The sequence below is a fragment of the Myodes glareolus genome, chromosome 6 (genome assembly GCF_982192425.1).
Source record: "Myodes glareolus chromosome 6, mMyoGla1.1, whole genome shotgun sequence".
NCBI lineage: Eukaryota > Metazoa > Chordata > Mammalia > Rodentia > Cricetidae > Myodes > Myodes glareolus.
This window is the reverse complement of record NC_142031.1, coordinates 99,845,489-99,870,469: the sequence shown is the minus strand read 5'-3', so window position 1 is coordinate 99,870,469 and position 24,981 is coordinate 99,845,489. Positions and strand designations below refer to the sequence as shown.

At 44.6% G+C, this 24,981-nt stretch overlaps 1 protein-coding gene across 7 annotated transcripts in view; it reads left to right on the top strand.

Annotated features, from left to right (window-relative positions):
• LOC146894429 (zinc finger protein 512-like) overlaps window positions 1–23,517 on the top strand; it is a 28,475-nt gene extending 4,958 nt beyond the window's left edge. For 3 of the 7 annotated variants that reach the window (XM_087907401.1, XM_087907405.1, XM_087907406.1), the window contains 12 exons: window positions 3,068–3,252; window positions 3,937–4,035; window positions 4,313–4,396; window positions 5,112–5,236; window positions 5,833–5,919; window positions 8,126–8,224; window positions 9,584–9,751; window positions 11,549–11,740; window positions 16,987–17,088; window positions 18,680–18,742; window positions 19,844–19,942; window positions 21,645–23,517. In XM_087907401.1, coding sequence (XP_087763527.1) covers window positions 3,068–3,252; window positions 3,937–4,035; window positions 4,313–4,396; window positions 5,112–5,236; window positions 5,833–5,919; window positions 8,126–8,224; window positions 9,584–9,751; window positions 11,549–11,740; window positions 16,987–17,088; window positions 18,680–18,742; window positions 19,844–19,942; window positions 21,645–21,950 — 1,609 coding nt within the window. In that variant the 3' untranslated portion in view covers window positions 21,951–23,517. Of the gene's footprint in view, window positions 1–3,064; window positions 3,253–3,936; window positions 4,036–4,312; window positions 4,397–5,111; window positions 5,237–5,832; window positions 5,920–8,125; window positions 8,225–9,583; window positions 9,752–11,548; window positions 11,741–16,986; window positions 17,089–18,679; window positions 18,743–19,843; window positions 19,943–20,935; window positions 21,037–21,644 lie in introns of all 7 variants that reach the window. The other 4 variants (XM_087907400.1, XM_087907404.1, XR_015738167.1 and 1 more) reach the window with 3 other exon arrangements.
• Window positions 23,518–24,981: the final 1,464 nt, after the last annotated feature.

Here is a 24,981-nt window from a genome sequence, read left to right as displayed (position 1 = left end):
TTTTTTCTTTGTTTTCATTTTACTTGGTAAATACCTAAAGTAGCATTACTATCCCATGTTGATTGGGTCATATGACAACATTGTATTTAATTTTTTTATTTAAAAATGATTTAAAAATGGTATCATATATTTTGATCATATTTTCCCCTCCTCAACTACCAGATCCTTCCTACTTCCATACCCCTCCAACTTTGTGTTCTTTCTCTTCCCCTCTCAAAACAATATAAGAAAATAGGAAAAACAACAAAAAGAACACGGCTTGGCTTCCAAAGTAGTGCATATGTATGTGTGTGTATATGTAAAATGTGTATATTAATCTTTGCTAACAGGTGCATAGGGATGCTTCCATGGTTTGCTTATTGTAAGTGACAGTGAGCATCTTACTCAGCATGCTTATGACCACTTTATCTTTTTCTGTAAAGAATGCATTTACGTTCTTCACTGGTAGTCCCCCCCTCTTTTGGTATGTCTCCCACTTTGGGTGCTAGAGAGCAAACCCAGGCCTGAGCGTACCAGGTAAGGGTTCCACCACTGTATTACGTCCTAGGCCCAGTTAAAAAAAAAAATCAAGATGTCTTTTTTAAAAAAGATTTGTTTATTGGTGTGTGTACAGTGTTCTGCCTTCATATCAGAAGAGGGCACCAGATGCCATTGTAGATGGTTCTGAGCCACCATGTGGGTGCTGGTTTTACCCTAGGTTCCTGGGCTGTCCAGTCTCGGGTTCTTGATCCCCTAGCGGTGTCAGGCATGGATTCCATCTTGTGGAGTAGGCCTTAAATCAGATGCTGGTTGGTGCCTCCCACAAGCTCTGTGCCACCTTGTAGTTCTAACATGTCTTACAGGCAGGACCCATTCCCAGTCAGAGGGTTTGTGGCCGGGCTGGTGTTTATGTTTCTCTTTTTGGTAGTCTGCAGAGAGCCTTCCTGTACCAGAGACACCAGGACGTCGAAGTGGAGGCTCTGTGTAGGCACCAGCTCCGTTTCTCCATGTTCAGTAAATTGTGGAGGAGGTGTCTTCAGCAGTGGGGCCTTCCTTTCAGTTTGTGGAGAGTAACTTAGAGTCTTGGCAACCGCCTGGGTTTTGGGGGGTTTCCCATGGGATCCCTTTGGCCAGCAACTCAGTTGTAAGTAACTCAGTCATGTTACTGGAAGCTTCATTGGTGATAGATGGCCAGTTGGGACTCTTGTCTCCCTATTATTTGACAATTCAGTTAGATCACCTTCATCTTTATATATATTTTAAGAAACTTCTACTGTATTGGGTTTCCACACTGTCCCTCACAAATAACTTCATATTAGCTGTCTCTCCCTGTGTTCCCTCCTTGGGCCACCTCCTTCCTCCCCTCCCCACTTGATCCTCCCATTCCATCTCCCCTCCCCCATCCATCCATAGCTATTTTAATTCACTTTCCTAATGAGATCTGTCTGTCCCCTCTAGTGTGTACTCAATACCTAGCCTCTGTGATTCTACAGTTTGTAGCTTGCTTCATCATTGACTTAATGGCAAATGTCCACATATATATAAATGAATACATACCATATTTCTCTTTCTGGGTCAAGGATATCTCACTCAGGATGATTTTCCATTCATTTACCTGTGAATTTCATGATTTTCAGATTTTTTTTTATGGCTGAGTAGTACTCCATTTTACAAATGTACGATTCTTTATCCATTCTTATGTTGCGGGAAATCTAGGTTGTTTCCAGTCCAATTTCTGGCTATTATAATTAGAGCAGCAGCAAACATGGTTGAGCAAGTGTCTCTGGGGTAGGATGAAGCATCTTTGGGTCTATGCCCAGGAGTGGAATAGCTGAATCTTGAGGTAGATTGATTCCCATCTTCCTGAGGTACTGCCATGCTGATTTCCATAGTGGCTGTACAAGTTTGCATTCACTGACAGTGAATGAGTGTTCCTCTTATTCCAAATCCTCGCCAGTGTGACCTGTCAGTTATTTTTCTGATCTTGGCCATTCTGACAGATGTAAGATGGAATCTCAGAGTTATTTTTGATTTGTTTTTCCCTGATGGCTAAGGATGTTGAATATTTCTTTAAATGCTTCTCAGCTTTTTGAGTTCCTCTTTTGAGAATTCTCTGCTTAGATCTGTACCCCATTTTTAATTGGATTATTTGGGGTTTTTTGATATCTAGTTTCTTGAGTTCTTTATATATATTGGTTATTAGCCCTCTATCAGATGGGTTGGTTGTAAAAATCTTTAAGCTGTTGCTTTGTCCAAATGGCAGCAACCTGTGCTGTTCAAAGTGACAGTGTCCTTTGCTGTGCCAAAGCGTCTCAGTTTCATGAGGCCCCATTTATTAATTGTTGTTCTTAGTGCCTGAGCTATTGATGTTCTTTCAGGAAGTTGTCTCCTGTGCCAGTGGGTTCAAGGCTCTTCCCCACTTTCTCTTTTATCAGGGTCAGTTTGACTGAGAAATCTGAATCCAGCTATTTACCAGGATTCTCTGGTCAGCTTCACTAAGATGAGATAGCATTGCTTTTAAGCTGTGAAAGCTAAGGGTTGTGTTGCATAAGTAGGACAGAGTCCCATATCAGTGCTGGGAAGGGAGGCTGAGGGGGAGGATGGTTCACATCAGAATCCACAGACCGTCTTTTCCTCTGTGCTCAGAAGCCTTTTGATTATGGTCCTTCTATCAGAGAGACCGGACAGATCGGATACGTGTGGCTGTACATCCAAGGAGCGTTTGAGCGGTCACGTTGTATCCTATCTTCTTGCCTGCTTTCTTTTCTCAGAGTAGTCTGGGAGGGCATTCCTTCCTGGGCTGCAGAGGGACCACTGGTGTTGCCTGCTTACTCTGTCGGACTGCACTGAGAGTAAGAAGAATTGTGTATGCTGTGTTAAGTTGACTTGTAACTGTTAGGATATTATAGCCATATAGTGTTTTTGTGTGTGCGTATTTTCTTTTTCTTTATTTTTTTTTTAAACAAAGCAAAAGCCACTCGAGTTTTGCACAAGTTATTAACTGGGTTGTATTGTTACAATATAAGAAACATTACAGGAGATTTCTCCAGCTCTCCCTGTGGTACATATCTTTGCGTTGTGTCAGTAGCAGGACCCAGTGCTCCATCAAGGACAACAGCTTCCAGTACACTATCCCTCATGATGACTCCCTAAGTGGCTCATCATCCGCCTCCTCATGTGAACCCGTGAGTGATTTCCCAGCATCCTTCCGGAAATCTACCTACTGGATGAAGATGAGAAGAATCAAGCCTGCTGCTAGTTCACCAGTTGAAGGTATCCATTTCAGATTCTCGGTTCTAAGACAGGAACGTGTGCGGGATTGTTCACTGCCACGGGATTGTCATTAGTCATTAGACACCATTTTGTTTGAGACAGTCGTTTACCGTGTAGCTCAGATAGGCTTCAAATAGTGTCTAGCTCAAGCTAGCATCAAATTTATTATGATGCTCTTGCATCAGCCTCCAGAGTCTCAGACTTACACTACAACCAACGTGATTAGACAGATGTTGAGGAGTGGGGCTGTCATGCACTGTTAACTTTGTGTTTGAGTGTGCTTCTACCAATCCTGCTTACTAGCAACCTTCCTCTTTATGGGATTGCAACCCATTTCACCTTCTTTTGCTTAATATTTTATTTCCCTCTACTTTCGAGGATGTGGGGGCTGAGCGGTAAATTACCACAGTAGTGCCTGCTAGATAGTTGCCGTCAGTGACTCATGGTCATCTCTGTTTAGCTCTGCTTCTGTAGCCCTCGGTCAGAGTCGGGAAAGGCGAGGAAGAGTGGTTGGGTTCTGAGGGAAGGCAGTCTAAAAGGAAGAGGGAGCCTCTCACACCAGGGCCCCTAGGCTGTTCTGTGAGGGTGTGTTTGCTGGCGACCTGTTCCTTGGTGGCGTTGTGATAAGGTTTTGAAGGCCAGCCCAAGTATTCATTTACAGACTTTTGTTGTGCGGTGTGTCAGGTACAGGTGCAAAGGAAAAGGCCAAAGGAAAAAGGAAAATCAAGCAGGAAGAAGATGAAGACTATCGCGAGCTTCCTCAAAAGAAGCACAAGCTTTATGGTAGGGCCCTGTGCTGGCTGGCTGTCTGTCCTTCCCTGGGAGGCTGAGCGACATCCTTTAAGGCCCGAGAGAGAAAGCCTTTGGTCTGGAGGCTTGATTGACTTTGGAGCCCCTAGAATTTGAGTGAGGGAATGGTTTTCACCTGCCATCTGATAGCCTTTCCCTCAGACCTGTCTTAGGAAGGCTAGTTTCAAGGAACCTAGTGTGCTGAAGAGAAGGGGAAGGGGTTTGTAAAACTGATGAGGCTTCAGATTTCTTAGTTTCTGTCTTATGTCAGGGAGGAAGCAACGGCCTAAAGCTCAACCTCATCCCAAGCCTCAGGCCCGTCGGGTTCGGAAGGAACCTCCAGTTTATGCGGCAGGTATGCTTTCTCTTCGAATATCTGTTGTTTCTGTGAGAGATGGTGTGCCAGATGAGGCCCTACTTCCCTCCCTTCCTTCCTCCTCCCTCCTTCCCTTCCTCCCTCTTCTCCTTGTCTGTGTAAAGAATTGAACCTAACACTTCATTCCTGCTAGGCAGGCACTCCCCCAAGCCCCACCTGCAGTCCGCTGAAGCTGCTGCTGGTTTGGTGGTCACTAGACTTTTAAGTTTTGACACTTTATGCCCTCTGCCCTGCCTCAGTCTATTTCCCTTGTACAACTCCGGGTTTCCCTGTATGTAAGTATATAAAAGGTATCAAAACTATGAAATTTAAATGACATGAAAACATTTAGCATGGTCTCAGGCACATAGGGAAAAAAATCTTAGAAAATAATTTTGCGTGTCTCAGTATCTTTTTCTTAAGTCACGGTCTGCAAAGTGGTGTGCAACTGTGTTGTCACCAGGCTTGGAGTGAGTCTCACATGGGTTGGTTCCCCCCCCCACACTCCCCCCGACGGTGGGGACATGGGTAGAAGTTTCTGGAACTCTACAGTAAATGGAAACAGGTTGTGTGTGGAAATCATATACCCCAAGAGTCTCTTCATTGCCACCTACCAGGACAAACCATTTTATGATACTCTTCCTTGGTTGTAGATCTAAGCTTTTCGTTTCTGGAGAATGCTACAGGTTACAGTGTCCTGTTCTTTTCATTGTAGGAAGTATGGAGGAAAAATGGTACTTAGAAATCATGGATAAAGGCAGTGTTTCCTGTCCTACCTGCCAGGCAGTGGGGAGGAAGACTATAGAAGGTTTAAAGAAACACATGGAAAACTGCAAACAGGTTAGCTATTTTGTGGCATTTTGTGACTGTTGGGATTTTTTTTTTTAATTAAACTGTAGGCTTCTGGTACTGTGTGCAGTCTTTTATAACTAGCTGGGGTAGCACTGTGCAGTAGAGAAAACAGACTGCATGTTTAGGCTTGGTTTTCTTGGTTGTGTAATCGCACTACTTGTTGCTTTTTTAAAGTGCAGACCTTGGTTACTTCTCATAAAATGTTGAAGAAATGGCAACTGTTTGACCAGATTTCTGACCTGAGCAGTTAAAGGGCGGGTTTACTTGACTCGTGGTGGGAGAGGGTGTAACCCGCCGGTGGCCAGGAAGGTGTGGCGGCTGGAGTACTCACCTGGGGCGCCAGGAGCTTGTGTCAGAGCTTTTCACAGGCTGTTGAATCAGGACAAAAAGCAGGAGTGGTCAGGCCCTCCTCCAGCCAAGCCCCACGACCTCCCAAAACAGTGGCACCAGCTGGGGACCAGGTGCTCCACACACGAGCCTGTGGATGACATCAGAATCGAGCCATAGCACGTGATGAGAAAGAAGTGGCACAGGCTGTTTCTCCCCTGAGCCTCTGGCGCTGAGCACTGGCTTTTCTCCTTCAGGAAATGTTCACCTGCCATCATTGTGGGAAACAGCTCCATTCTCTAGCGGGGATGAAGTATCACGTCATGGCCAATCATAATAGCCTGGTAAGAGTTTCATGTGTTCCTTGTGAGCCTTTGTGGTGGTCATACACACACAGGCATGCATGTATACATATATTACATATATACATATGTACATATACAATTGCATGCATATATACATAGACACATAAATATTTTTAAGTTTTTTAAAATTAAGTTTTTAAAATACAAAATATGTGGGGAAAGAGGAATCTTTATCCACCGTGGTGGGAATATAGACTGGTGGAGCCACCGTGTAAGTAAGTGTGGAGGTTCCCTCAAAAGGCCAAGACTAGAACTACTGTACGACCCAGTTACATCATTTCTGTCCATTCCATTGATCATCGGGAAGTGAACATTAAAACTGGCAAGAAGCAAAGCAAATGTTCAAAGGCTTCCCAGTCACAGGCCTGTGCAGTTCCAGCTCTTAGGAAGCTGAGATGGGAGGATTGCTAGTCTGGGCCGCATAGTGAAACCTTGTCTCAACCAAGGCACAATTTTTTGCTCAGAATGTTAGGAATGGGGGGCAACAGACTGGGACACCTAAAGAGGTTGTGGGCAGTTATCCATCGAAGGAAATACACCCACAAGCAACAGCTCGACTTCTAGACTGGAAATCCACAGACAACATGAGGAGGATGTGGGGACGTTAGCAATAGTGTTGTGTCAGCTCGGTGAAAGTGGCAAAGGCTCATCTCTAGCAAGTTAGAGGGCTAGTGCATATAAGAAACAGAAACTACTCAACAGGAAGACCTCCAGGGGGTCTCCAAGATGCCCTAAAGATTTAGAAACATCCTATGCTGAGGAAGCTGGAGAGATGGCTCATTAGTTAAGAGCGTATAGTGTTCTTGAGAGGACCTGAGTTCTGTTCCCAGCACCCACATCGGGCAGCGCACAACTGCCTAACTCCGGTTCTTGGCAGTCTGACACCTCTGACATCTATCCCCAGGTACTGGCACTCACATTCACAGGCCCCCACACAGATACGTATACACGATCAAAAATAAAATAAATCACTGGGTGTGGTGGCGCGCACTTTTAATCCTGCACTCAGAAGTCAGAGGCAGGCTGATCTGTGTGAATTGGAGGCTGGCCTGGTCTACAAAGCAAGTTCCAGGACAGCCAGGGCTGTTACACAGAGAAACCCTGTCTTGAAAATCCATAAATAAATAAACAAAAAAGTGAACAAGTAGGTAAAATAAATCTTTAAAAGAGAAGAAAAGAATTATCCTGAGCCTGGTTTGTCCATGTCTGTGATGCCACCTCCATCTTGATACCTGATGTCAAGTGAGAGACCAAGACTCTCCTCGGGAGGCTGATAGAAGCTCTGTGGAACCTGGGGAAGATGCAATATCTGGTGAGGTTGGGGAGATGGGAGACCTAAGGCCAGGCTGCAGCTATGGCAGCTGGGAAGTCCTCGTGGGTGCAGCAGCCCAGGACACAGCAAGAGAAGCTGACCTCTCCTGTGGTAGGAGTTCTCGGATGGGGAGAGGAGCACACCACCACCAGAGTCTTCTCTGCCGTAGAGAAGTGACTATCCTCAGCTGGACGGCAAGGCAGTTTGACAACCTCCGGCACAGCTGCTGGCGCTGCATTCAGAGCCCTGGCTGCTGCTGCAGCAGAGCCTATACAGGCTCTGCCTAAAGAAGTGTGTCCACACATGGGGCTCCCTCAGGCTGTTTGGGAGCCAGAACCACACAAGCCTTGTAGCCAGGGCAACAGTCCATCCTGAAGTATTTCCTCACTTCAGGCTGCTGATCCTTGCAGTAGCTCTTGCAGGAGATGCAGGGACAAGGAGCCCAGTAAATTACTAGCTTCCTCCATCTTGGCTGGTCTTCTGTTCTGGTGTTTTGTGTATTTTACTTAATGAGTATAGACAGCTCAATGAAGCTGGATCTGGCTCTTACACCTCATAGAAGAGTGGAGAAGAGTCTTCATTACTGAAATTACATAAGATGAAATCTTTGTGCTGGACCATAGGTATTTGTGTGTTTAGGTTACTCCTCTACTGGGAGTTAGAGATGAGAAATTATGTATTCGTTGTATTTACTTTGGGCCATCCAGAAGATGGAGAGAGCCAGAACTTGGGACTTCATGGTATCAGTATTGCTAATAGTTCAACTGTTGACTTTTCTGTCTTTTTTTTGGGGGGGGGGGAAGTGAGGTGGGGGGGAGTGCTGTTTTGTTTTCTGTTCCATAAATCATGTTTATTACTCTTTTTTTTTTCCAGCCGATTTTGAAGGCAGGAGATGAGGTAGATGAGCCCAGCGAGAGGGAGCGGCTGCGAACGGTTCTCAAGAGAATGGGGAAGCTCAGGTGCATGCGGGAGGTAAGAGCCTGCAGCAGCAGATCCTTCTGGAGTCTTAGGTCTGTGTCTTTCTATTGTTCTTTCCCATTTGTTCCCCTCTTGTAACATGAGGGCCGGTTTGTTGGGGTTTCTGTCCCACCCGGTACCCCGCAGCTGGCATGTCCCAAAGAGAAAATCAATCACACAGAGATCGCTATAAGGTTATAAAGCTGATTGGCCCATTAGCTCAGGCATCTTGTTAACTCTTATAACTTTTGTTACCCCATTATCCTTATCTACATTAGCCACATGGCTCCGTACCTTTCTCAGCTGGGCAAGTTACATGCTGCCTCTTCGGTGGTCTGCGCAGAAGTGCCAAAGGGAGCTTTCTGCTTTCCAGAATACTCCCAGTCTCTTTGCTCCACCTCTACTTCCTGTCTGGCTTTCCCACCTATACTGCCTACCTGAACAATCAGCGTTTTATTAAAATAGGATTGACAGAATACAGACAATTCTCCCACACCACCCTCTTCCCTTGCCGTCTGATGGCATCGGGTGGTACCTACTTTCCAGGTCTCTTGCAGTCATTGTTAGCTCTTTAGTTTTTTTCCTCTCCACAAATACTTTCCCTCTCATCCTTGCTTGAAGGGACCACTGCTGCTTCTTTCTTTCTTTCTTTCTTTCTTTCTTTCTTTCTTTCTTTCTTTCTTTCTTTCTTTCTTCTTCTTCTTCTTCTTCTTCTTCTTCTTCTTCTTCTTCTTCTTCTTCTTCTTCTTCTTCTTCTTCTTCTTCTCCTCCCTCTTCCTCTTCCTCTTCCTCTCCTTCTCCTTCTTCCTCCTCCTTCTCCTCTTCCTTTTTCTTCCTTCTCTTCCTCCTCTTCTTCTTTTATTTTTATTTTATTTTATATGCATAGGTGTTTTACCTGAATGTATGTTCATGTGACGGTATCTATCAGATCTTAGAGTTACATATAGTTGTAAGTTGCACATGGGTTCTTGGAATTGAACCTGGAACCTCTGAAAGAGCAGTCAGTGGCCTTAACTACTTAGCCATCTCTCCAGCCCACAAAGGGGCTTCTTTACTAATCTTCCATGAGCTCATATTATAATGAACTGGATGTTGCTGGCTAGTTGATACCGGGGTGGGTTTGGGTCACAGTCCAAAGAGGGAAGTTCTGATGCAGAGTAGGTGTATGCTTCTACTTTCTTAATGATTACTCAACTGATTGACCATATGGCCATAGACAGGGCTGCCTAGAAGGAGGGTGGTGCCAATGGGAAATGTAGGTGAGCATCTTGCAGTCTCACTGTCTGTGGCTTGTGGTGCATGGCAAGGCCTGAGAAATTTAGGGATCATGTGAAACGTGTATGATTCTGACATAGGCTTTTTTCCTATGCCCAGAGTTGCTCCAGTACCTTCACCAGCATTATGGGATATCTGTACCATGTTAGAAAATGTGGCAAAGAGGCAGCAGAGCTGGAGAAGTTGACCCTGAAATGTCAGCACTGTGGAAAACCATACAGGTCAAAGGCTGGGCTTGCATATCACATGAGGTCAGAGCACGGGCCTGTAAGTATTGATTCTTCTCTAGACACTTCCTCTTGTATCTTCTGTGAATCCTTGCTTCCTCATTTGTGTCCTGTTTACTCTTTGAAGGCTTTTGTTATCTCTTCTATGGAGAGAATGGGGGGTGGGGGAATAGGATGTACAATGTCTTAGTTACCAGGGCAACTTACAAGAAAGTGGTTAATCAGGCTCATGGTTTCAGAGGGTTAAGAGTTCATTGTGGCAGGACAGCTGAGAGCTCACATCTTAATCTACAAGTAGAAGGCAGAGGGAGAGTGAACTAATCGGGAATGGCAAGATCCTTTGAAATTTCAAAACCCACCCCCAGTGACACACCTCCTCTAACAAGGCCATATTTCCTAATCCTTCCCAAACAGTTCCATCTACTAGGGACCAAGTCTTCCAACATCGGAGCTCATGGGGGCCATTCTCATTCAGACCACCACAACGTGTGTGTGTGTGTGTGTGTGTGTGTGTGTGTGTGCGCGTGTCTAGGCACACATGTATTTGCAGGTGCACATGCATGTATATGCACTTGTATGAAGGTCTGAAGTAGACCTTGTCTTCCTTGATCACTTACTTATTTCTCAAGATAGGTTCTCTTGCTGAATGAATCCGGAACTCAGCAGTTCTGGACAGTTTAGCTAGCCAGGACGAGCTTGTCTCTACCTCCTAAATGTTGGGGTTACCAGTAGGCTGCTGTGCCTACCCAACTTTTCTGTGGGTGTCAGGGATACAAACTCCAATCCCCATGCTTGCATGACAAGTACTTTTTCCTTCGACCATCTCTCCAAGCTTTAATATATTAATTTTTTATGAATCTATTTTATATGCATAAATATTTTCCCTGAGTGTGCATATGTGCACCGTGTGAGTACCTAGTGCCCATGGAAGTCAGAAAAGGGTTCCAATCCCCTGGAACTGGAGTTACGGATGGTTATGATGTGGATGCTGGGAATCAAAGCCAGGTCCTCTGCAAGAGCAACAAATGCTTTTAACTGCTGGGCCATCTCTCCAATCCCCATTACTGTATTTTTAAAATTAAACATTCCCTCTTACTATATTTTGTTTGTGGGGCTTTGTCTTTGTTCTTCATTTTTTTTCTTTTTGTCTTGACTCTGTTTCTATATTCCATTTCCACTCTTGTCTGTGTGCCCGTATATGCATGCACACATCTGTATAGGTACAGGTACATGTGGGTGTGCATGAACGTGAAGGCCAGAGGACAATTCAGGTGTCATTCCTCGGTAGCTGTCCACCTTTTTTATTGTGACAGGGTCTCTCATTGGCCTAGGGTTTGGCATTCTGCTAGGCTCGCTAGCCTGCTCGAGCCGCAGATTTCCTCCTGTCTCAGCTACTTGAGTGGCGTGATTATGAATGTGCCACCACACGTATCTTTTTAATGTGGGTTTGAGGGAGCAACCTTAACAGACAGAGCTATCTCCTCCTACTGCCTTCCCCTTTGTGTGAGGTGGGGAAATATGAGTATGGATAATGTGTTTGTGTGTATGTACACATGCATGCACATGTGTGAACATGCGTGTTGAAGTCAGATGTCTGCATTGAGTGTCTTCCTCAGTTTTTCTCTACCTTATTTTTAAAGATGGCGTCTCTCAATGACTCTGGTGCTTATCTGTGTTAGCTAGACTGTCTGGCCAGGGAGCTCTGAGGATCTGCCTGTCTTGCCCCCTTGTGCTAGTGTCACGGTTTTTATCCTGCTAAGAAGTGCATCTTGTTTAATCACTGGCTGTGACTGAAGTCACTCTGTTTCATGCGTGTTTTCATGGCTCACTCTTGCAGGTCTTCTTCCCAGAATCAGCACAGCCAGACTGTTTGAAGGAGATGAGTCTGGAGACAAAGGGTGGAGGTCGAGTTCAGCGGCGTTCTGCCAAGATAGCTGTGTACCATCTGCAGGAGCTGGCCTCTGCTGAACTGACCAAGGAATGGCCGAAGAGGAAGGTGCTCCAGGACCTGGTACCCGACGATCGGAAGGTAAGGTCATGTGTCATTGACACTATTGTATAGATGTTTCCAAGTATGGATTTGTGTGGTGTTCTCTCAAGCCTAGGTTGAAGGCTATATGGTTTTTATAGGAATACTACCCAGGCAATGTTGAACCTGGTTGACTTAATGCATCGAGTCAGAAGTTATATGATACTGGTGATCAGCAGAAAGTTTCTGTGGTGCTAACTGATCAGTTGGCAAGGGAGTGTCTTCCAGCTAACTCAGGGATAAAACTACACAGGTCCCTTAATTAGAGCATCGTTGGAATAGAGACCAAGCCTGTGCAAAGATCTTCTGTCTCATACTCAGTCAGCATTCACTGATGAACCTTTCCTGCAGCAAGTGTTACTATGGGGTTACATAAACTCATTTATTTCATAACTTGTGTAGTTATTCATTGTAAGTGTACTGTGAGAAAAAATTATTACTAGCAGCGAAGCCTTCCCTCATAACTCATGAGGAATTAGTTGTAGAAAACCTTGATGATAGTCTATGGACACTCAAACATCTTATGGATGCTCAAGCACCTTTTACCAAATGGTATGGACTTTGCCTAGCATCTGTGTGCACCTCCTATGTACTTTAAGTCATTTCTAGATTAACTATGTGATACAAAGGAAATGCTTTACAAGTAGTTACTACACCATGTGTGGCGGTGCACAGAGCACTAGGAGATTAGGGGAAAGAATGCATGGAAAAGAACAGCCTTGACTACATAGTGAGACCCTGTTCCAGAGAAACAAAAGCAAACAAAATAGCTGTGGTACTGAATTAGTTAAGGAATAGTGACAAGAATAGTAACTGAAATTACATTACATACACGGTCTTTATATATATTTTAAAATGTATTTTATTTATGGAGAGGGATGCATATGGATGTCAGAGGACAACTTGAAGGAGGAGTCTGTTCTTTCCTTCCATCACGTGAATCTTATGGATTAAACTCAGGTCCTCAGGCTGGGTGACAAGTACCTAGCCTTCCTGCTGGCCCATACTCAATCTTCATGAGCTACAGTTGCTTGAATTGGCAAATGGAGACTCTTTAGTTTTGCATAGAGACTTACTCTTTTAGATATTTATTTTATTCTATAGATTATAATTCACTACTAGTAGTATTTAGCTTTCTCCTCCAGTTGACCCAGTTTGGAGTGTTAATGGTATGTCAAATACACTCCTGAGTCTTTTGATGTACCTAAAAATGTCTTTGTTTAAAAAAAAAAATTTATTGCCAGGTGTGATGATGCACACCTTTAATCCCAGTGTTCTGGAGGCAGAGGTAGGTGGATCTCTAAGTTCAAGGCCAGCCTGGTCTACACAGTGAGTTCCAGGACAGCCAGGGCTACACAGAGAAACACAGAAAAACAAAACAAACAAACAAAAAACAAAGCAAAAACTTAACTTATTTTATATGTATGAGTATTTGTCTACATGTATGTACATGCATCATGTGCATGCCTGGTGCCTACAGAGGCCAGGAGACATCAGATCCCCTAGGATTTGAGTTACAGATGGTTGTTAATCATTAAATCATTATGTATGTGCTGGGAACTGAACCCCATCCCTCTAGAAGAGCAGCCAGTGCTCCAGTGCTCCTAACTTCTGAGCCAGCTCTCCAACCCATACTTTTTTTTTAAACACCATAAGATACTGAAAAATTAGCTTGTATTTTCCCTGCCCCACTCCTGAAATTAGCCATTTTTATAAGATATGCTGGTTCCTATTAAGAAAATATATTTAGAATATGTAGTAGAAGATCTGAGTGCTAAGTGTGTTTATGCCTACTTGGCTTTCATTGCTTCTGGGTCCTGCCAGTGTGGAACTATTGTATATATGTGGTTATTCATGTCCCACATGAAGCCCATATTTAATCATACGTGCACACACACACACAGACACAGACACATACTATTAGTTACTTTTCTATTGCTTGATATAACACCATGGTTAAGGTAATTTACAGAAGAAGGAGTTTCTTTTGGACTTACCGTTCCAGAGGGATAAGAGCTCATCACTATCATGGCATGGTGGGCCAGGGAGGCATGGCGTCTGGATCAGCTGGGAACTTATGTCTCCTACCGTAAGCAGCAAATAAAGAGAGTGCCCTGGAAATGACACATGACTTTTGAAACCTTAAAGCCCAGCCCCAGTGACATACTCCTTCCAATGAGACCATGCCTCCTAAACCTACCCAGTGTAATCACCTAGAAATTGAGTGTTCAAATGCCTGTGGCGATGGAGGACATCTCAAACTACTACAGCTATTCTACACACACAGGCTTGTGTGATTATAAGACATGATGCTTAAATTCCAGTTCAATATGACCAGTTCCAGGCTTCCTTCCTATTCATCCCTCCTTGTCTAGCAGTGAAAACCTGGTCAGTGCTGCTCAGACTGCATGAGCATCAGATTGTTTCAGAGTCATGTGTCCATGCCCCTCAAGTGGCAGATGTCCTAACCGAAGTTAGAGATGTCCTAACTGGACTGCCTGAGTCCTCTGAAAGAACAGTCAGTGCTGTTAACCAATGAGCCATCCTTCTTGCCCTGCATTTTCCTTTTCATTTTGTCCTTTTCCCTCCTACTTCAAAAGATGACCAACTCGCTAGTTTCTGTTCATCCTTCCTGCATCTTTACCAGATGCAGGGCCAGGTACTTGTACATTTTATTACACTCCCATCTTCCTGGATTCTTGTTTATTCCCTGGTTTAGTTTACTTAAAAATATATCCTGGAGTGTCTGCAGGTGGTGGCGCACACCTTTAATCTTAGCACTCAGGAGGCAGAGGTAGGTGGATCTCTGAATTTGATACCAGTCTGGTCTACAGGGAGATTTCAGGACAGCCAGGACTACACAAAGAAATCTTTCCTCAAGAAGAAGAAGAAAAAGAGTATATCCTGGAAATCACTCCAGTGTCTTCATGAAGATCACCCTCATTCTTTTCTTCCACAGTTGCATGGTTTCTAACTTAAGTCAATAGGGTGGTTTAGTTTATAAAAGTAGTGCTTTCTTGATGGTCATCCTCTAACAAAGGGACCTAGAGTGGCAAATGGAATTAGTTGCTAAGGAGATGTTATGCTTCTGAATGACACCAGCCCTGTACTCTGGTTGAGGGTCCTCATGGGCTTTTTTATTTCTCTGGTATGTACCATCACCTCACTTTTCTCTTCTAAAAATACAGATGAAATGTTACCATAGAAGACTTGCCGTCTAGGGTGTGGGAGGATCTAAGACTGAACTAGTTTCTCTGCAGACAGGCTGCACAGACTGCTTTTGTTGTGTGCTCACCTGATCTTGTAGGCTGCTGAAATGCCTCATTTATAGAAGTAGGTGTGAGGGGCTAGAGAAACTTAACTGTAGTTAAGAGCACTTGCTGCTCTTTTTTTTTAATAATTTTTTATTGATATTTATTGAGCTCTACATTTTTCTCTGCTCCCCTCCCTGCCTCTCCCTTCCCGCTTCAATCCTCCCCCGAGATCCCCATGCTCCTAATTTACTCAGGAGATCTTGTCTTTTTATACTTTCTACTTCCCATGTAGATTAGATCTATGTAAGTCTCTCATAGTGTCCTCATTGTTGTCTAAATTCTCTGGGATTGTGGTTTGTAGGCTGGCTTTCTTTGCTTTATGTTTAAAAACCGCCTATGAGTGAGCACATGTGATAATTGTCTTTCTGTGTCTGGGTTGCCTCACTCAAAATAATGTTTTCTAGTTCCATCCATTTTCCTGCAAAATTCAAGCTGTCGTTGTTTTTTTCTGCTGTGTAGTACTCCATTGTGTAAATGTACCACATTTCCGTTATCCATTCTTTGATTGAGGGGCATTTAGGTTGTTTCCAGGTTCTGACTATGACAAACAAAGCTGCTATGAACATGGTTGAGCACATATCCTTGTGGCACGATTGAGCATCCTTTGGATATATACACAAAAGTGGTATTATTGGGTCTTGAGGAAGGTTGTTCCTTAATTTTCTGAGAAATTGCCACACTGACATCCAGAGGGGTTGTACCAGCTTGCATTCCCACCAGCAATGCAGAAGTGTTCCCTTTTCCCCACAACCTCTCCAGCATAAGTTGTCATCAGTGTTTCTGATCTTGGTCATTCTTACAGGTGTAAGATGGAGTCTCAGAGTTGTTTTGATTTGCATTTCTCTGATGACTAAGGATGTTGAACATTTCCTTAAGTGTCTTTCAGCCATTTTAGATTCCTCTGTTGAGAATTCTCTGTTTAGGTCTGTACTCCATTTTTTTATTAGATTATGTGATCTTTTGTTGTCCAATTTCTTGAGTTCTTTGTACATTTTGGAGATCAGACATCTGTCTGATGTGGGGTTATGAAGATCTTTTCACATTCTGTAGGCTGTTCTTTTGTCTTGTTGACCATGTCCTTTGCTTTACAGAAGCTTTTCAGTTTCAGGAGGTCCCATTTATTAATTGTTTCTCTCAGTGTCTGTGCTGCTGGGGTTCTATTTAGGAAGTAGTCCCCTGTGCCAATGCACAGATGTACTTCCCACTTTTTCTTCTATAAGGTTCAGTGTGACTGGCTTTATGTTGAGGTCTTTGATCCATTTGGACTTGAGTTTTGTGCATGGTGATAGATATGGGTCTATTTTAATTTTTTTTTACATGTTGATACCCAATTATGCCAGCACCACTTGTTAAATATGCTTTCTTTTTTCCATTTGATTTTTTTTTTTGCTTCTTTATCAAAGATCAGGTGTTCGAAGATGTGTGGATTGATATCCGGGTCTTCTATTCAGTTCCAATGGTCTCCTGTCTGTTCTTATGCCAATACCAGGCTGTTTTCAGTATTGTAACTCTGTAGTAGAGTTTGAAGTCAGGGATTGTGATGCCTACAGAAGTTCTTTTATTGCCCAGGATTGTTTTGGCTATCCTGGGTTTTTTGCTTTTCCATATGAAATTGAGTACCGTTCTTTTGAGGTCTTTGAAGAATTTTGCTGGGATTTTGATGGGCATTGCACACTTGCTGCTCTTGTAGAAGATCCCGGTTTTGTTCCTGGAACCCACCTTTGGCAGCTCATAGTGCCTGTAATTGCAACCCCAAGGGAACCAAAGCCATTCTCTGACCCTTGCAGGTACTTCGCTCGTGTTCACATACCCATACACAGGCATCCATGATGGAAATAAAATAGCTACGCCTTTCTTAAAGTTGGTGCGAAGCTTTGCAGGTATCTTGGTTGGGAGTTGCATTGTTGCAATCCAGTGTTTCTTGTCTTCTAGTTAAAATACACTCGCCCTGGGTTGCCTACATTCAGCCAGGAAGTACTGCACAAGTGGAAGACGGATATCAAGAAGTACCATCGTATCCAGTGTCCTAACCAGGTGACTCTTCCTCTTTCATTGTATCAGTAAATAATGTAAATTCTGGAGAATCTGATGCTTTAGTTCCTGATTGTTTCATGATGAAGTACTTGAACTGTGTGGAGGCGTGCAACCATGATTTAGTTTGTTCAGAACCGGGTACCGCCATAATTCTGATGATCATCAGGATAGCCCTGCTGCTACATGCAGCATCATCTGAGGTCACTCGTGGACAGTGAACTGGAATGTCCCATCAGCTGCGTTCAACTGAGCATGTGCACTCCATCTGTCTTCTCTGTCTGCAGAAGAGCAGGATTGCCCGTGGGGGATGTAAGTGACCAGCTTCAGACACAGAAGTAGAAGGTGCAGCCCTTCTGAGGTCCCACTGCACAGTTTGTACAGTGTCATTTCATAGCTCCTGTTAGTCGATTGCAACACAGGTGTATTCGTCCTTTTCTGTTGGTGTGGCACTGTGACCAGCAGCTTGCAGAAGGAAGAGTCATTCGGGCTCACAGTTCTAGAGGGATAGAATCCATGTGGTGGGGAGGATAGCCACAAGGGGCAGGCGTGGTAGCAGGAACAGAAAGCTGAAAGTTCATGCCCTCAAAAGCAAGCTTGAAGCAGAGAGCAAACAGGAAATTGAGTGGGACTATAAATGCTTAATTCCCACCCCCAGTGATGTACTTCCTCCAGTAAGACTACACTTCCTGGAAGTTCTACAACTTCCCAAACAGTGCCACCAAGTGGAGCATATGGGAGCTGTGGCGGTGTGAATGAGAATGCCCCTACAGGCTCGATTATTTGATGCTTACTTCCTACTTGGCAGAACTGTTTGGGAAGGACTAGGAGATGTGGCCTTGTTGGAAGAGGTGTGTCACTAGGGACAGGCAGGCTTTGAGGTTTCAAAAGTCCAGGCCATTCCCAGCTAACTCTGGCTCTACTTCCAACTTACGGGTGATGTAAGCTCTCAGCTACTGCTCCAGCCCTGTGCTTGCCTGTCTATTGCGTCCTTCCCACCATGATGGTTATGGTCCACCCATAACCTAATTAAATGTAAGCAAGTCCCTAATTAAATGCTTTCTTTTATAAGGTGCCTTAGTCAATGGTATCTCTTCACAGGAACTGAGTAACTAAGACAGAAGTCTGTGGAGGAATATTTCTTAATTCAGACCATCACTGTAGGGCTAACCCAGACTCAGAGAAAGTGTGAATGGACTCCGCTTCTCAATGGTAGAGCAGCAGAGACTTGCTGCTATCTTTAAAATTAGTACCAGAGCTGATAGTGTAGTCCTTTTGGAAGAAATAAATACAGATATAGTTGGTATAAATAAATAAAATATAACTCTGAAACTTTGAGTGTTCTGTTACATATCAGAGAGCGGGAAAGGGAAAGGGAAAGGGACAGCTCGGCCCTACTGTTTGCCTTCTTTATTGTCTTCTCTGTTGAATTTCCTCCTCGCCTCTGTCTTCTTGTGTGCTTTTTAGTATTTGGTTTGTGGCACTGGCGACTGATCTTCTAGCTCCTGATATGGAATTAGCCAATGTAAATGATTATGTTGCTCAGAGAAGGTTCCTTGTATGCAGGACTCACCTTGCTGCTTCTCTCTTTCAGGGCTGTGAGGCTGTCTACAGTAGTGTGTCTGGCCTTAAAGCTCACCTGGGCTCTTGTACACTGGTTTGTAACATTTTCAGTTTACTATCGTAATGTGCCCTCTCCAGAAGTCTGGTGTGGATGAGAACTCAGTTTAGGTGAACAACTGGTCATTCTGTTGGTCACCATCTTCAGAGGCTGCCCTTCGACCTCAGTGTTGTGGGCATTCTTGGTCTTGTACTGGGTGGTATAGCAGGGTGCATCAGGATACAGAAAAGGTCGTTCCTTGCTCATTTAGGGAATTTGAAGAAAGCTCTGTGAATTTGGAGTCACAACCAGAGACTGCTTCCTTCTCCCTGATCCTTGCATTGGGCTCCCTTGCCTTAATTTGCCATAATCTACCTGAAAAAAATTTTTTGGACCGGTGAAGATCCTCCAAACCCATCCAGACTCTACTGGCCCCATGGGATGTGAGACAGGACAGGGCTTCATGCTAATAACCACTCATCTCTCTGAACCGTTTCCATGGCGACCCAGGTATCCTACCACCCATGAGTCATGGGAAATGCTGCCATTTCCAGTCCCATTCAGAAGTATCTGCTCGGACAACATGAGCACCATGACATGAGCAGTTTTAGGAGGGGAGAGAGGTCTCAGTTTGAGGCACCACGGGAGGTGTATGCATCTCACCAGGTTTTTGTAGCAGTGCTTAGGAAAGCATTATCTTATGCTGGTTTCTGAGTCCTTAAACTAGGTACTATGGACGATATTTGTCTCATTCGGGATTTCTAAGGCACCGTTTGCCACCATGGTTCACCATGCAAAGGACAGAACCTGGTGCCCCTAGTGAACTTGGGGAGTTTGATTATTGGTGGGGAGGAGTCAAGATAAGCTAAACGTGAAGCAAAAAGGAGCCAAGAAGAATCAGCGGCTTGGAACGTAGTGGAAGGAGAATGCCAGGCTGTGTCGTGGCACAGTGGGTGTTGGCGCAGAGTGGCACCAGAACTGGTGTGTAGTGGTGAGAGTTTGTCTCAGCTGTTTCTCAGAAACTCTACCACCATGTTGGACCATTCCCCATGACTTCTGGTTAAGTAGACTCCCCTGTTCATTACCCACAGTCCCTGAACAAAGCCCAGGTATGTTTTCCTGACTTTACCTCTAATTCTCTTTCTGTCTTTGAAACAGGGCAACTTTGTGGCTGGAAAATACAAGTGTCTTCTGTGTCAGAAAGAATTTGTGTCAGAGAGTGGTGTCAAGTATCACATCAACTCTGTCCATGCTGAGGTGCGGGCTCTGCTTTCCCTAGTGTCTTTGTAGCCTCGTGTGTCCTTCTTCAAGCTATAAGAAGTGGACCTTGTCCCTGGTTTCATGAACTAGTACTGGCAAAGAAATTAAGGTTGAGAACTTGCCAGAGTTCAAATGCCCTATGAAATTAGTAGTATAAGTGAGTTTTTCTGTGAAGATATTTGAGATCACTATGGTTGGGCCTCTTTGAGCACCTATAATTAACTGTGATTAAATGAGACCAGTTGGAAGCCAGGTTGGACTTACATGTTTGATCTTGTTTTCAGCCTTTTCTTCTGACAAAAAGCCAGATGTTCTAATGCTTTTCAATAATCTGGGTTTTTTTTTTATTCTATGCACATAGTCGTTTTGCCTTCATGTTATGTCATGTTTTTTTTGCCTTATATTATGTTACCATATGGTGCCTGGCCAGAAGAGGGCTACAGTTCCCCTGGAACTAGAATTACAGATGGTTGTGACCCACCATGTGGGTGCTGGGTCCTTTGGAAGAGCAGCCAGTGCTTCTAACCACTGAGCCATCTCTCCAGCCCACCAACAACTAGTTTTTGATGCTTTATATATTATTGCATAACACAACTCTGAATCAGAGATGCATTCATCTCGGCCCCATCAGACCCTGTCTGAAAAAAGAAATAAATAGCAGTGAGGTATTTGACATGATCTACTACCAAGTCTTTGTGTGTGTCTTTCGCTGAAGGCATATCAGTTTGGACTTTCCTGTTTCAAGAGCTCATTAGACATAGGTGGCAGTGCCTGTCGCCTTCCATCATGTAATTGGGAGGCTTCACTTGGCATTTGGGACTTTGCTGATCTGTCCTGTGGTAGCACTCCTCTGCCCTAGCCATTTCCAATGAGTTGATAGTCCCACCTATGAGACTGAATAAGTAATTCGCTTACTTAGTAAGATTTAGGCTTTTGCATTTCCAGAAGAATATTTTATGATAAATTTCCTCTGCCTCATAATTTTCTAAGTGAGACTCAAAGAAATCAAGTGACTTACAGAAAGCAGAGGAAAAGAGAATTGCACTCGGGATCTGATGGGAGTCATGTTCCTGTCACTATAGTGTCATGAGGTGAGCATCCCTGTGATCCAGACCTTCCATCCCACGGTTTTACACAGAAGGAGGTGACAGGTGACACCATGCCAATAAATACATTCTATGATCACAACCTTTTTCTTTTACTGTGTAAAGTGTGTGCCTGCATGTACCTATGTGCCTGCAGGTGTCAGATCCTCTAGAGCCGCAGTTACAGCTGGCCGTGGGATGCTGCTAAGCTGGGAACAGAACCTGGCTCCTCTGGAAGAGCAGAGTGCTCTTAACTGCTGAGTCATCTCTTCAGTCCAGGTTTTGGATTTTTGAGACAAGATCTTGATGCAGCCAGGCTGCCCTCAGACCTTCTGTGTGTCCAGAAATGATCCTAAGGGCTAGAAGTCCAGACATGCATCACTACATTGTGCCTGGATCACATATTAATTTACACAGAATCCTGCATTACACGGCACTTGCTAATGAGAACTGATGCATATTGGATTTCTCCGGTTTAAAATGGAGAGGTCCCATGTGCTCCCCTTATTCCTGTGCTATATATCTGACACTATCTTCTCTCCGTTTTTCTGTCCCTTCATTTTATCCTTCTTGGTATTTCTAAGTGGCCCCCATTTCTGCTCTGCCCCTTTAAGGATTGGTTCGTTGTAAATCCGACAACCACCAAAAGCTTTGAGAAGCTGATGAAGATAAAGCAGCGGCAGCAGGAGGAAGAGAAGCAGCGGCAGCAGCACGGGAGCCGGCGGTCTCTGAGAAGGCAGCAGCAGCCTCGTACTGAGCCTGCAGAGAGCCAGCCCGAGCCAAGGGCAGGGAAGGGGCAGGATGGGAATGAGGAACTGGTGGTGTCGAATTTATGTAAGGGAACCGAGCAGGAGCCAGTGCCAGCACAGTCCCAGAAAGCAGAGCCGGCCAAGATCACTCACAAACGAGGGAGGAAGTAGGCAGCCATTGAGCATGCGCCTAGGAGAGTGGCTGTGATGCTATTGCCATGGGGACGTGTGCAGGGGAGGCCTGAGTCCTGGGGCTGAGTGATGACGCTTTCAGCTGCTGCTGGCAGGCTGTGGCTCTCAGCTCCTCTGTGTACATTTCACGGTCTTCCTGACAAGTTCACTTTCACCCCTCCCTGCCTTAGTAGGTTCGTATTCCCTTTAGAGTCCTTTTGCTTTTTCCGTTGTCCAAAGAGCTCCCCTGGGAAAGCATCTGCAGGCCCCCAGGCCCTGCACAAGGTTAAGAAACCTTTGGCTGGCTTTCTTTTTCTTTCCTGTCTGGGTTATGAATGTTCTTGGAATCTTTGTTGATCTAGTGTCTACTCCATCATTTAGCGTATAAGACAGTTCCAAACTAATTTTTTTAAAAAAAAAAAATTGTGACAGGTTTTATCCTTCAGTGTGTGTGACATAAGAGGACTAGAAAGAACTGCCGCTTGTGTTACAGTATGACCCTGAGCCACAGGAAGCAGAACCTGGCGGACGATACTTGTCTATAATTTTCCTGTTGAGAGGAAGAAAATGATTTAGCACGAGAAAGCTAGATGCTCACTATGCTTGGAGCAGGGACTAACTGGACCCACAGGCATGAAAGCACAGCCTTAGGGGTCTGTGTCCTGAACACTAAGGTGAGAAGGAAGGGAAGGGCAGTGGTCGAAATGGCTGCTCCGCTTTCCTGGGTTCCCAGGATCATTGCCCTGGGAGCTTGGGTTTTGAAACGACTTAGTCCCTCTGTGTTGACTCGATGCCCTGGCCTCTGGAAATGTCACCGAGGTTGCAAAGCAAGGTGAAATTTCCTTCTTCCTGCACTTACCTCACTTGTTAGGCCACACCTACCTAAGTCCTCACCCAGGGCATTAGCCTGCCTCCATCCCTGACAGTTCTGAGACTATTGTCCTACTGTTTTGTATATGGAGTTCTATCTGTTTTATATTGTGAGATTTTTGACACCAGATGTAGATATGTCTCTGGAGCCGGAGAGAGTGGTCTCTCTCTGTACCTCATGCCTGTCTGGTGGTGTTCCGTGGGCTCTCTCCCCGTGAGGGTGGACATCTTTGGAACATGGGTTAGAGTAAGTAGCCTTGTTGTCGTGTTTCTGGTTTCTCTTCCTCCTTCTGTGTAAATATTGTTCTTCTATATTCCTGCCTATTGTATGGCATCTGCCACTTACAGAGTTAACCTTGAGCTGGACAAATACTACCTTTTCAAACTCGGAAAGGCTGTTTGCCACCCTGAGGTCTCTGCGCTCCGTGCTCCTCTATAGCTTTATCATGTGTGCTTTGTGAAGACCACTTTTCAATAACAGGGCATTGAAACTTGAACTGGGCACTGCCAGAAGGGGTCGTTTTGAGTCAAGTCGAGGAAATGATGTATTTGTGCTGTTTTTATTCCTGCTGACACCCCTAAAGCTCCTGTAGTAGATGAGGGTTGTTGAGGAGGAGAAATGAGAAGCTATGTTAAGTTCTAGTGACAAGGACTTGGATAATATTTGTCAAAGGCAAATAAAATGACTCAGAAAGTTTGTGGGTCTGTTTGCTGCTGCGCTGCTGCTGGACCCCTTGCTGACACCACATGGGACTCAGAAGATGCCTGAGAACAGGGCGCTGGAGCAGAAGTCCAATTTCATATTTCGTAATTCCTTGGCTCCCGAAATCTGCTGGTCACAGTGGTTGCAGCAGAAGGGAGCTGGTGTAGGGCACATGGCCTGTTTCCTGTGTTGTTTCCTGAGAGCTGTTTGTAGCAGGCCCTTTCCCCTTCCCACAGCCAGGAATCAACAAAACTGCTATAGCCTGGCCTAGTCACTGTATTCAGATTTTAAAATTCACTAGAATAATATAAACAAGGGAGGCATTATTTGGTACATACAGGATGTTGAGCTATGTGAACTTGTGAGTGTGTGTGTGTGTGTGTGTGTGTGTGTAATGAAAATTAGTACAATTACTTTGAAAATGATTTGACAATATCTAGTAAAGTTGAGCATTTACCGGAAGAATGCGATCCAGTCCCAGGTCTGTGCAGAGGGACTCCTCTTGCCCACCTGTGTGGGAGAGTTGTATGGGAACGATGAGGTGTGCGGCATGCCCATCACAGAGTACCGCTTACCCACCAAAATCTCTTCTCATCTTCTAACCGGAGGCCAGTAGGACACAGCTAGATGACTTACCTGTTGCCTTTCCTGCCCTCTGTGTTGGTAAATGCGTTGGCAGCTAATGCTGAAATCTGTAGAACTGATGCGTGTGCTTTGAAGACTGTGACTGTAATTGGACAGAGCTCTGTGGCTGGTGGGTGACTAGCATGTACGTGGGGCTGTGCTTGGGCCCTAGCACTGGGGAGAGAGTTCTCATCCAGATTCCCTCTTCTCTGCTTCCTTCGTGCCAGGATGTGAGCTTTTGGTCTGCCACACCCAACATGTCTGGTAGGACCAATATCTCTCAAAGTGTGACTAAGTAAATTCCTTTTATTTATTTTATTTTTTTATTTTTTTGGTTTTTCGAGACAGGGTTTCTCTGTAGCTTTGGTGCCTGTCCTGGAACTAGCTCTGTAGACCAGGCTGGCTTTGAACTCATAGAGATCAACCTGCCTCTGCCTCCCGAGTGGGAATTAAAGGTGTGTGCCACCACCACCCGGCAGTAAATTCCTCTTTTAAAGAAAAAGGAAGCTAATGTGCCAGTTAGATACAATTGAGATGATGCCTCACAGGATAAAACTCCGAGTCAGCCATTTATGAAGGAAGAACATCTGAGAAATTAGGTCCTTTCATTTCTCCTTTTTTAAAAACCCATTTCGATACATTATCTTTCCCATCCACAAGGATGGGTAAAATGTGGCAGTCACGCAGTGGAGTACTGTCCTAGTTTGGTTTGTGTTTCAGTGATAAGCACCATAAGCAAAAGCAGCTTGGGGAGGAAAGGTTTATTTTATTCTACAGCTTACAACCCTTCATGAAGGGAAGTCAGGACAGGAGCTCAAGGCAGGAGCCTGGAGG